Source organism: Saccopteryx bilineata, chromosome 4 (assembly GCF_036850765.1).
Source record: "Saccopteryx bilineata isolate mSacBil1 chromosome 4, mSacBil1_pri_phased_curated, whole genome shotgun sequence".
Classification (NCBI taxonomy): domain Eukaryota; kingdom Metazoa; phylum Chordata; class Mammalia; order Chiroptera; family Emballonuridae; genus Saccopteryx; species Saccopteryx bilineata.
The window spans coordinates 205,333,347-205,344,028 of NC_089493.1; the positions used below are offsets into that span (position 1 = coordinate 205,333,347).

General features: G+C 38.9%; 1 protein-coding gene across 2 annotated transcripts; it reads right to left on the reverse strand.

Annotated features, from left to right (window-relative positions):
* Positions 1-473: 473 nt before the first annotated feature.
* MTX3 (metaxin 3) lies at positions 474-9,719 on the reverse strand. 2 transcript variants are annotated; one of them, XM_066273656.1, is made up of 9 exons: positions 9,623-9,719; positions 9,043-9,112; positions 8,418-8,494; positions 7,455-7,547; positions 6,772-6,954; positions 6,550-6,626; positions 5,699-5,856; positions 4,349-4,437; positions 474-869 (listed from the first exon to the last, which is right to left on the reverse strand). In XM_066273656.1, the coding sequence occupies exons 1-9, from the start codon at positions 9,701-9,703 to the stop codon at positions 759-761; spliced, it is 939 nt and encodes a 312-aa protein (XP_066129753.1). In that variant the 5' UTR covers positions 9,704-9,719; the 3' UTR covers positions 474-758. The 2 variants fall into 2 exon arrangements, with proteins under 2 accessions (XP_066129753.1, XP_066129754.1); XM_066273657.1 differs by lacking the exon at positions 4,349-4,437.
* Between the last annotated feature and the right edge of the window lie 963 nt (positions 9,720-10,682).

Below are 10,682 nucleotides of genomic sequence, written 5' to 3' on the forward strand. Positions count from 1 at the left end.
TCATTCAGTTCTCCTGAAATCAATCCAAGAAAGAGATGACCAGAGTTTAAGACATACTACAAATACATAGTGTAAAGCTGCTGCGTTCACTCAATAAACTGAAAGAGCCCTTACTAACCTAGATTGACCACATCAGCAAATACTAATGTAATATTGTAGTGCTATAGTCAGACAAATATTATATATAACAACCTTTAATATTTATATATGGTACTAATCCCCCAAAGATTAGTCTTCTCATTGCTTTTTACAGTTAAATACAGGCTTTTCTATGGAAGTAAACAGAATATTAGGATAACATATTTTTCCTAATGTCCTAAAATAGGCATCATATTTCTAAACAGAAGAAAAAGGCCTCAGCCAAAGAGCCACATAGTAGATGTTCATATTGGTCTAAAAACACTGAATTAATAAGTTAGCATGAGTAAATTAAAGAGTGCACACAGAACAGAACTGAAGCCTTTGGTCAGCAACATGTGAAACCAAAGGCAAAACTGCCAAGACTAAGGCAGGTTTCTATATACAGTACGTGTTTTCTTCCTCCAAAGTTCCTTTAGTAGCTCTGATGGTATTTAAAGTGCACTGCCAAGCTAAAATACAAGCTTCTTAATTTAAAAAAAATAGACGTCATAGAAAATTTCTCTTGCTTTAGGGTCTTCCTTATACCTATTAATGGCATTATCTTTTTGTCATCACACACGTAGTATAAAAGATTACTGCAACAATCATATGACTTTGGACACAAAGTGTGATATCTGTCAGGGTGACAGCCGTTGTAAGGAATCACTTTCTTCTTCTGCTGGAGTCAATTTAAGTGCTGGCAATTTCCGAGGAGGAAGTTGAGGGCTTTGGCGAAGATTGTCATCCATCTGTGGAAAGTACAAAAGGTACATCTGACTAATGGCTGTGGCACCACCTATGTGGATGGCAGCCTCCCCACCAAACTATAGTCTAGAAGAGCACAGAACCATATGTTGCTAGGACTGCCAGAGAAACCTTTTTCTTGCTAATAATCTCTCAAGAATTCTAAATGTCATACCTCAAATACCAGCTGACTCAGTATATGTATAAAAGTAATATGGCTCATCCTTGATGCCTTCACAGAATTACAGAAATTCCACAAAATGAATATTTTGCTGAACTCAACCATAGCATGGCTTGGTTTAAGAGGTCTTCTAGCCTGACCAGGCGGTTGCACAGTGGAGAGAGCATTGGCCTGGGATGCAGATAACCCAGGTTCAAAGCCCCAAGGTCACTGACTTGAGCCCAAGGTCGCTGGCTTGAACAAGGGGTCACTTGCTCTGCTGTATCCCCCTGGTCAAGGCACATATGAAAAAGCAATCAATGAACAACTAAGGTGCATCAACAAAGAACTGATGCTTCTCATCTCTCTCCTCTTCTGTCTGTCCCTATCTTTCCCTCTCTCTGTCACAAAAAAAGAGGTCTTCTAAGAGTAAAAGCAGTATTTCTGTTACATAATACTAAGCTCTAGTTTACAAAGTTGGCTCACATACAATATCTGAATTGATCTTCCCAACACCATTGTGAAGAAAAGAAAAAACCCAAATGCAATCATTCCCTATTTTACAGATTACCAAAATGAAGCTCAAAGTGGTTAAGGGATTTGCATTCAGTTGCAAAGCTAGTATCAAAGCTGAAATTTGAACCCAGCTCTTATTCCAGCACTATATACCTCATTGCCTCGATGAAAATACCCTGTATTCCATTCAAAAAAAGATCAGCTCTTTCAGGCTGAGAGTATTTAGACCAAGGAAGCTAGGAAAAGAGACAGAAAGAAGGGTACATTCTTTAGACTTAATCCAGAGGCATTCCAAACACTGAGTCAGTTCTACGTCTGCTCTAGAGAAACAAATTAATATGGAGCAGATTAAGAATATTTCCAAGAGTTGCAGACTTACCCTAAGGAGTACATTAGCATCCCTAGAAACACTAGGAGAGGGATTTAGAACTTAGTCAGATCTTAGAAAATGACTTTAACCAGAGCACCTTGCAAACAGAGCACAAGACTCAGGTCCTGGTGCTGAGCTCACTATCAGCTTAACTTCATAAAACACTTGAAGCAGCTGCCATCAAAGACCCAAAGCCAACAGAATACAGCAGCATCTTTTTACCCATTTATATGCATGTTTTTTAGAGTTTTAAATATGTGCAGAACAAAACTTTCCTTTATCTTCTCAAGATGCTCTTACAAAGCAGAGTGGAAATGTTTCAGCAGAGGTACACAGGGTTTGTAGAGAAGGAAAAAGAATAAAATATTAACTTTTATAATTTTTTAAAATTTATTCATTTTTTTTTAGAGAGGAGAGAGAGAGGGAGAGAGGGAAGGAGAGAGGGAGAGACAGAGAGAGAGAAGGGGGGAGGAGCTGGAAGCATCAACTCCCATATGTGCCTTGACCAGGCAAGCCCAGGGTTTTGAACCGGCGACCTCAGCATTTCCAGGTTGACGCTTTATCCACTGCGCCACCACAGGTCAGGCCATAAAATATTAACTTTTAATCTGCCAAGGAAAAAGTATCTCCAATAAACTACTTGAATCAGTTGTGTTAAGATGTATTTTTTTCTTGCAAAAACTAAGTTCCTAAAATATAACTTTTTTTAAACTCTAGATTTTTCGCCTGACCTGTGGTGGCACAGTGGATAAAGCATAGACCTGGAAATGCTGAGGTCACCGGTTCAAAACTCTGGGCTTGCCTGGTCAAGCCCACATATGGGAGTTGATGCTTCCTGCTCCTCCCCCCCTTCTCTCTCTCTCTCTTCCTCTCTCTCTCCTTTCTAAAAAAAAAAAAAATGAATAAACTCTAGATTTTTTGTCCAAACAGTGAGAATTAGTAGCCATTAGGATTTGTTGCTCTAATGTCTTGTAGCAAACAGTGAACCAAACTGAAGAGCAAGTAGGAAAGGGTGGGGAGAGTGCTATCATATAGGGTCAGAAAACTTGCATATATTAGTGATGACCCAAGATCAAGTGTACAAATGGTGACAGGGACTCTTGGTTTCACTTTCTGCATGTGTCGGTTTTCATGGTTCTGTTTATATGTCTGTCATGAAAACAGAACAGCTATTCCAGACAGCGGCAGTTATAAACTTGGTTACTACTATCACTACTAATGGGTACATAATCTCATTCATGAATTATGAGTCAGATGACTGACCAATTTCAAAGCCTATGCTCGAGTCCAATTTCCAGGGTACAAATAACCTCTCTAACTCTTGTCACCTGAATGACCTTAGGCAAGTGACATAAGCTACTCTCAAAGCTTCAGTATACTTATCTGTACAATGTGGATGATAGAGGACCTGTACCCATAGAGCTGTTGTGAGGATTAAATGAGATAACTCATATAAAGCACATACAACACAATGCCTGTTACTGCTAGCCAGAGTTATTAGGCTACACTGTCCCCTCATTTTTAGAAAGAATTAAGTATTTTTTATTTGTGTAAGTTAAAACCAAGTTTATCAGACACTTGGGAAAAATACACAATTCTCTTATATTTTTCCAATAAGAATCACTCTTGAAATGTCCATTGTTGGCCTGACCTGTGGTGGCGCAGTGGATAAAGCGTTGACCTGGAAATGCTGAGGTCGCCGGTTCGAAACCCTGGGCTTGCCTGGTCAAGGCACATATGGGAGTTGATGCTTCCAGCTCCTCCCCCCCTTCTCTCTCTGTCTCTCCTCTCTCTCTCTCTCTGTCTCTCCCTCTCCTCTCTAAAATGAATAAGTAAAAAATTTTAAAAAAATTTAAAAAAAAAGAAATGTCCATTGTTGGCTCTCTCCCCTGCTCGTTTCTCAGTAACTTTCACCAAATGAACATCCCCAAATGATAAAATATGCACATTGATAGAAATTTGTGGACAACATTTAGACCAGTGAAGGATAGGAAGGAGAAAATATACAACAGTTCATGTGGAAGAAAGAACAAGACATCATAATACAATTAACAAGAAAGGATAAGCACAGATGCTTCCGAGGTCAAGAAATGTTGACCTTCAGACACAGAAGCAGACAAGCAAGCAGTGTTTTTGTCTTTTTTTTTTTTAAGCCAGGCTTTTGGGTATCCTAACTTGAAAAATACTAATTGTATGTAAAAGTAAACCCAATACCATCATCAGATCTTTCCCCAAAGCAATTAGACCACTTCTGGCTTCAAAATACTATATTACACTATTCAACTTTAGTAAATGTATTTTTAAACAGCTTGCTGGGGGAAAAAAAAAATCTGTTTTTAAAAAAACTAAGAGAAGAAAGTTAATTTATAACCTACAATATTAATTGCAGAAAGAAAAATATTAAATTACTATTAAAACATGATTGAAGTAAACTCGACCTTTTCAATCAGGTTGGATTCCTTATTTACAAGTTGTGTGAGTTTCTGCAGATTTGCATCTACCATTTCTTGTCCAGCAGGAGAGATGCCTAAGGAGCCAGGGACAGAAATAAAAATGACAGGAAATTTGAAAGCCTTTAGAACTGTTTAGATTAAAAGAATTTTGAGTCTATCCACTCTCCAAAGTGGCCCACCCTCTAAAAAAAGAAAAAAGAAAAACCATTCTAGTGTTCAAAGGCAAACTTAAGTGGTAAAAAGTAAGCTCCAAAACCCTACTGTAAACAAAAGGACTAAATTTGTCCACAGAATAGACACTGTTGGCCAAGTGTGATCCAGTTAGCCAAAGTAATTCATTAGTAAAAAAGCACAGCAGTCCTCATTGCCTTCTCAAATTTAAGGTGTGCCTTTTCCCTACCCATTCCAAATAGACCTTTAGTTACAACTATCTGGGTAGCTTTCTAAGGCAGTGACTCCCAAACATATGTATCTACCTGGCATCCAAAGTACTAGGAGGGACTTTTAAAAATACAGATTCCTGGAACCGGTCCCTAAAATATTTTCATTTGGTAAACATGGTATAGGACCCAAGATTCTGTATCTGTCCTGTAGACAGGGTTGCCAACCACTGTTTCAAAGTAACAAGGTTGAACACTACTGAATTTCATGACTCCCAAACTAGTTAACTTCTCCCTATAAACAAAACACATAACCACCCATAAAATAAACTGTCATTCAGCCAGCCTTATAACTTCCGTTTCTTAAAAATACAATCTCTACCAACTCTCCCAATCCAAATTTAGTATCCCAATTACTCAAGCACAAAAACTCACACTCCCAAAAAATCATATCCCGAATGAGAGGTGCCCTCTGTTTACTATACCTCCAGTCTGATGCAATCAGTTTTCAAGTAGTGGAATTATGGGTTGTACCTCACCAAAATCAATATGCTACTGATTTCTGTTCATGCAGAAAAATGCTAGAAGCAACATTTAGTGATTGCCCATTTACATTAGGAAAAATGCTATCTTAATAAATACCTCAATAAATACTTGTGGTTTAATCTTTCTGAAGAAAAGGACCCACTTCAAAAGGGCATTTTAAAAAGAACAAGAAGCAAAAACATACAAAATCCAAAAGAATAGGCAAAAGGCAAATACTCATTTCTTATTTAAATTAAGAACTAACATGTGGGAATAAAGTTAGAAAAAATGCAACTTTTTGAAGTGTTATAAGCCAGCATTTAAAAACAATATACAAATTTCTTTAATAAGTAATGAATCATGCTTTCACATCCTTAAGAAAATATGCAAATAGTCTACACAAAGATTAGCTGAAAATGAGCCAGCTTACCTCCAAGATGAAGCCTAAAATAACTGTTTAGGATGTCATCACAAAAGCGACACAGATTGGAGAGCTGTTTCAAATGTCCTTGTAACTGGACTTTAGGAAAGCATACTTTATAAAGAGGTGCAAGAAAACCAAACACATAGGCGTCCAAGGTAGAAGGTCTAAAAATAAATTCAGGATTTTTTAAAAGCACATAAGAAAATATTAACTTGAGATTATTAAAATTTTTTCTCAAATTTATTAGTCAATTTTGAAGTATATAATATAGTCTCTTAAATGATTTACTACCCATTTTAGTTTATATTAATGATGCAACTAAGATTTTATTCAGTAGTTTTTCTTCATACAGGCAGACCCTGGGTTATAAACAAGATAGATTCTATAGGTTTGAAAATGTTTAAGTATTTATATACACAGAATGGTAAAAATCAATACTATATTAAGACAAACATCTGTCTAAATTGTATTTAATAGGTACATGTACCTGTTTCAACTTACAGACAAAGTTAGCTTAAGAACAAACCCACAGAACCTACCTTGTCTGTAACCTGCAGACTGCCTATACTCATATACTTTATTTAGAAGAAAACTTAGTTGTATATTAAAGATTCATTTTTATAGACACTGGAGACAGGATAAGAATAGTCTTAGATGTTTTCAATTCACATATGCAGTATATTAAGTCAATGTTAGATTTCCACTAACAGAAAGTTTGCCATAGTAAAAATCCACTAAATATTTTTAAGTGAAAAACTCATTGGGGGAGAGGGAAGACAAGGGAACTTGCTTTAAATAACTGCTCACTGAATATATGCACACAAAACTTTAAAATGATTTTTAAGGAATGTACTCACGTGTCTCCAAAGAAAAACTGAGATGTTCCCAATCTGTTTGACAGAAGGTTTAGGCACTCCTTGGCATCTCTGTATATCTAATAAGGATGATAATACATCTCAGAGATTGGAAAGATGCTCTAGAACTCCTTCTTAGAAAGATATCTATAGATAAGTTCATCTCTACTCTCTCTCTCACCCTCCTTGGAAGGGCCATGGCTCTGACAGTAACCATGACCATACCTGTGCCTCCACTTCTCGGAGGTGGTAGAGGGGAGGCTCTCCTCTGGTCAGTAAAATCCGAGTCAGTGCTCTCTTAGACATTCTTCTAGGAAGGATCAAACTCAAGGGAAAGGGAATTCGTGAAGCAAACCATGGCTTTGTCACAGTAAAGTAATTGTCACTCTCAACCCAGAATGTGTGAAGCTGCAAAAGAAGGAGGAAAAAGCACTACAGGATGTTCTTTTATTAAAAGATCACTCAATCAATGTGTAAGTTTTTCATAAACATCTTGGTATAACGTGACTTCATACATTTTTTAAAAATTTTAAGTTAGACTCAGGATTAAAGAAAACTTTAAACATCGCTTTTGTTGATTAGTGTATCCCAGGCACCCAGAACAAGGCCCAACACATAGTAGGTGCTCAATAAATATTTGCTGAATGAGTGGATTACAATTCAACCAACTCTATACATGGAACAACAAACTCCATCTTCCATGAAGAATTTTTATTCCAAAATAACAGTATCTTTCACTTTATTGTTTTATATCTAACAGAATCCTGTTTTGCAGGCACAGGAAAGAATCAAGATTAAAATATAAATGAAATTTCCTCTCGTAAGCCTTTTTCATTATTTTTCTTCTAAGTAGACTAAACACATGTTCAGTAGATCATTAAAATATTGTAATAGTTACCAATGCTCACCACTGCAGGAAGAAGCTTCTCTTCAAGGAGAGCAATGTAAGCCAGTGTGTCTGCCCCTTGTTTTGCTGAAAGTTCATAATCAGCATTATATTTCTATAAAAAAAAAAAAATTTTTAAACTTCAGAAGTCAAGAACATCTCAAAACAGCAAAGCTAAATAAATTAGGATTCCTATTATTTCTTCCTCAAAAATGGCAAACATAATGTTAAAAAGGAGAATGAGAAATACAAATTTAGTGATAAATGCTGCCTAATGCAAATCAAGTTCTTAGCACAGTATCATGCACACAGGTCAATAATTACTATGATTTGTTTTGTTTTGTTTTTGTTTTTTTTAGCATGCAAGAGAGAGAGGTACAGACAGGGATAGATCGACAGGAAGGGAGAGAGATGAGAAGTATCAATTCCTGGTTGCAGCACCTTAGTTGTTCAATAATTGCTTTCTCATGTGTGCCTTGACCAGGGGTCACTGGCTTGAGCATGGGATCATAGACATGACCTCATGGTCGCTGTCTTAAAGCCCAAGGTTGCTGGCTTGAGCAAGGGGTCAGAGGCTCAGCTGGAGCCCCCTTCACCCAGTCAAGGCACATATGAGATATGACATATCTCAGATGTCATAACCAACACAAAATTTGTAGCACATATGTAACTAAAATGGATAATCATATCAATAAGTGTAATAGCAAAGATGGCTAAATGAATCTACTGATATCTAAACTTCAATAAAATCCAACGAAAGTGCATGAAAATATAAATTGACTATACCTCACTTTATAACTATCAATTCATGGTACAGCCCATGATTTAGAGCAGTAATTCTTTTTATATCAGACCCAGGTATCTCCAATTGTCTACTGACTTAGCAAAAAAATAATTTAAAAAAAAACCCTGCCAACCTTACAATGTGTTTTTTAAAGCAACATGTAGGGATCAACAATCTACTTCTTCAAAAGGAACCACCCACCTGTTTTCTTAAAAAGTTTAGAATTTTTGCTGGTTGAGAAACAACGTTGTCTTCAGTTGTCAAAATTGGCACATCTCCTATAATCAAGAAAACAGTTTACATACAAAGAAACAATTCTATTTCCTCTTAGAGGTTCCAATACTCTAGAAATTAAACCAATTGCACATTGGGGGGGGGGGGGGGATGAGTTTCACAAAGAGCAATTCTAAAGAACATTTTCATGTCTCAAAATTCCACTGATCAAGCCATAAGCAACACACAGCCAAGGTCGTGGTAAAAAGAAACTGTAAGAAATGATGACATGGGGGGGGGGGGGAATGATGACATTGGAGGGGAGGGGGTTGAGAGAGGGGAGGGGCACAAAGAAAACCCGTTAGAAGGTGGCGGAAGACAATTTGACTTTGGGTAATGGGAATGCAGCATAATCAAATGTCAAAATAACCTAGAGATGTTTTCTCTGAACATATGTACCCTGATTTATCAATGTCACCCCATTAAAATTAATTTTTAAAAAAAGAAACTAAAATCCCAAAGTACTCCATGGCTATATGCCTCTGAGCTTTAAAGGGAGTAGGGAGAGGCCCTTAATGAAGGCCAGAAAGTGTATTTAAAGTTTACACTGTACCTCTTGAACCTCTCCAGGTGTTATCTATGACATTGACTTTCAAAGGTGCACCAGAAAATTTGGCGTAAGCCTGAAACAGAGTTTGCAATAAAACATTTTAGACTGAAGACGTAATGCAAATCTGCAGAGCTGCTTGACCTCACAGCCCAGTTCCCAGAAGGCAGAAACGTCCGACAGGGGGGCGCGTCCCTTCCCAGTTCTCTGGCGGATCTCTAGCCGGGGGAGCACGCGCGCCACTACCCGGCGGTCCGGAACCTTGTTTCCCAGGGGCTCCAGGGGATGCAGCGCGGGGCGCGTTCCCGCGCGCGCGACCGCGCCTTCGGCCTTTCACTCCACGGCCCAGAGAGCTTTGCAAAGCTTAGAATAAGAACTATGAGCCAAGCGGAGAAACGATGGGTCTCCCGCCACGCTTCGGCGGGGTCACAAGCCAGCTGCAACTCATCCACTGCAGGAATCCCAGGGCGGTGCCGCGAGCAGCGGGCAGCGGGCAGCGAGCAGCACTACGGCTGGCCTCAGCCCTGCAGGAACCACCACAAGCCCCGCCCCTTCTTTCCCGCCCTGGCGCGAGAGGCGGCCTCACCATTACCACCAAGGACTCGCTGTGTACCGATGGGAGCCCCCAGCCCCCTCCCCAGCAACTGAGCTCCAAGGAGGCCGCCATCTTGCCGGGGCCAACGTTTGCTATCCCGGAAGTACCTTGCTTCCCAATTTCCGGCAGGTGGAAGGGCGGGGCGAGAGGCAGGAAAAGTACCTTTGGACTCCTTAGAGATGCAGAAAGGGACACTGGTTGTTAAAAGCGCGCTTAGAATCAGGGGTTAGGAATCCTGGGCCTGAAGTCAGACTCACCAGTCATTCCTTAAATATTTATTGGATGCCTGTTGTATCCCAAACCCTTTAGCCTAAGCTAACTTGTTTGTAAAATAGGTAAGACAGTTTATTTACAAGATTGCTATGTTTAAAATTATGACATGGGGCATACAGTAGGCATTTAATAATTGTTCAACCTCTGCCCCCATATTTGGCCTCTGCCTCTTTACACTCTCAGTCTCAGTTATGTCATCCTCATGTTAACTTGCTCCACCTTCCTTGAAAGTAACCCTATTCCTGAAGTTTATTAGGTGAATTCTGCTTTCCTTTGATATGAAATCTGTTTCTTCACTGCCACTGCTCCCTCAAAAATGAGCTTAACTGTCACCTTCCCTGGGATGATTTTACAAAGTTAAAACTTTTAAGTTCTGCAGCCCCTTGTATATACTGTACTTAAACTGTAACTTTTATCCCTAGATACAACCCTTTTGCCCCTTTGAAGACAGGACAAGGCTGGCTGGACAGAAGTGAGAACTATGCAGTTGCATAGGGCCCTGTGCTTAAAAGGGCCCACACTTGACTTAATGTCTTGCTGTCATCATCTTAAAATTCTTAATACTTTTTCAAAAGGGGGCTCTGCGTTTTTATTTTCAACTGGGCCATGCAAATCACATAGACATTTTGTCTGTGGGCCTAGTGGGGATCAACTAAATAATTCTTAAATATCAACTGACAGTTTCTCAGGAAAACTATTAAAAAGAAAAAATGGGCCTTGGGAATGCCATGATCCTAACATGCTTACTGGGCCATGGAGTTAGGACTCTGGTGCTGCG

Excerpts from the sequence above, each read along its gene's own strand:
- MTX3 (XM_066273656.1), bottom strand. The coding sequence starts at position 9,703 with ATGGCGGCCTCCTTGGAGCTCAGTTGCTGGGGAGGGGGCTGGGGGCTC. Across the intron at positions 9,113-9,622 it reads GCGAGTCCTTGGTGGTAATG|GCTTACGCCAAATTTTCTGG; the intron begins GTGAGGCCGCCT and ends ACTCTGTTTCAG. Across the intron at positions 7,548-8,417 it reads TAAACTTTTTAAGAAAACAG|AAATATAATGCTGATTATGA; the intron begins GTGGGTGGTTCC and ends TTTTTTTTATAG.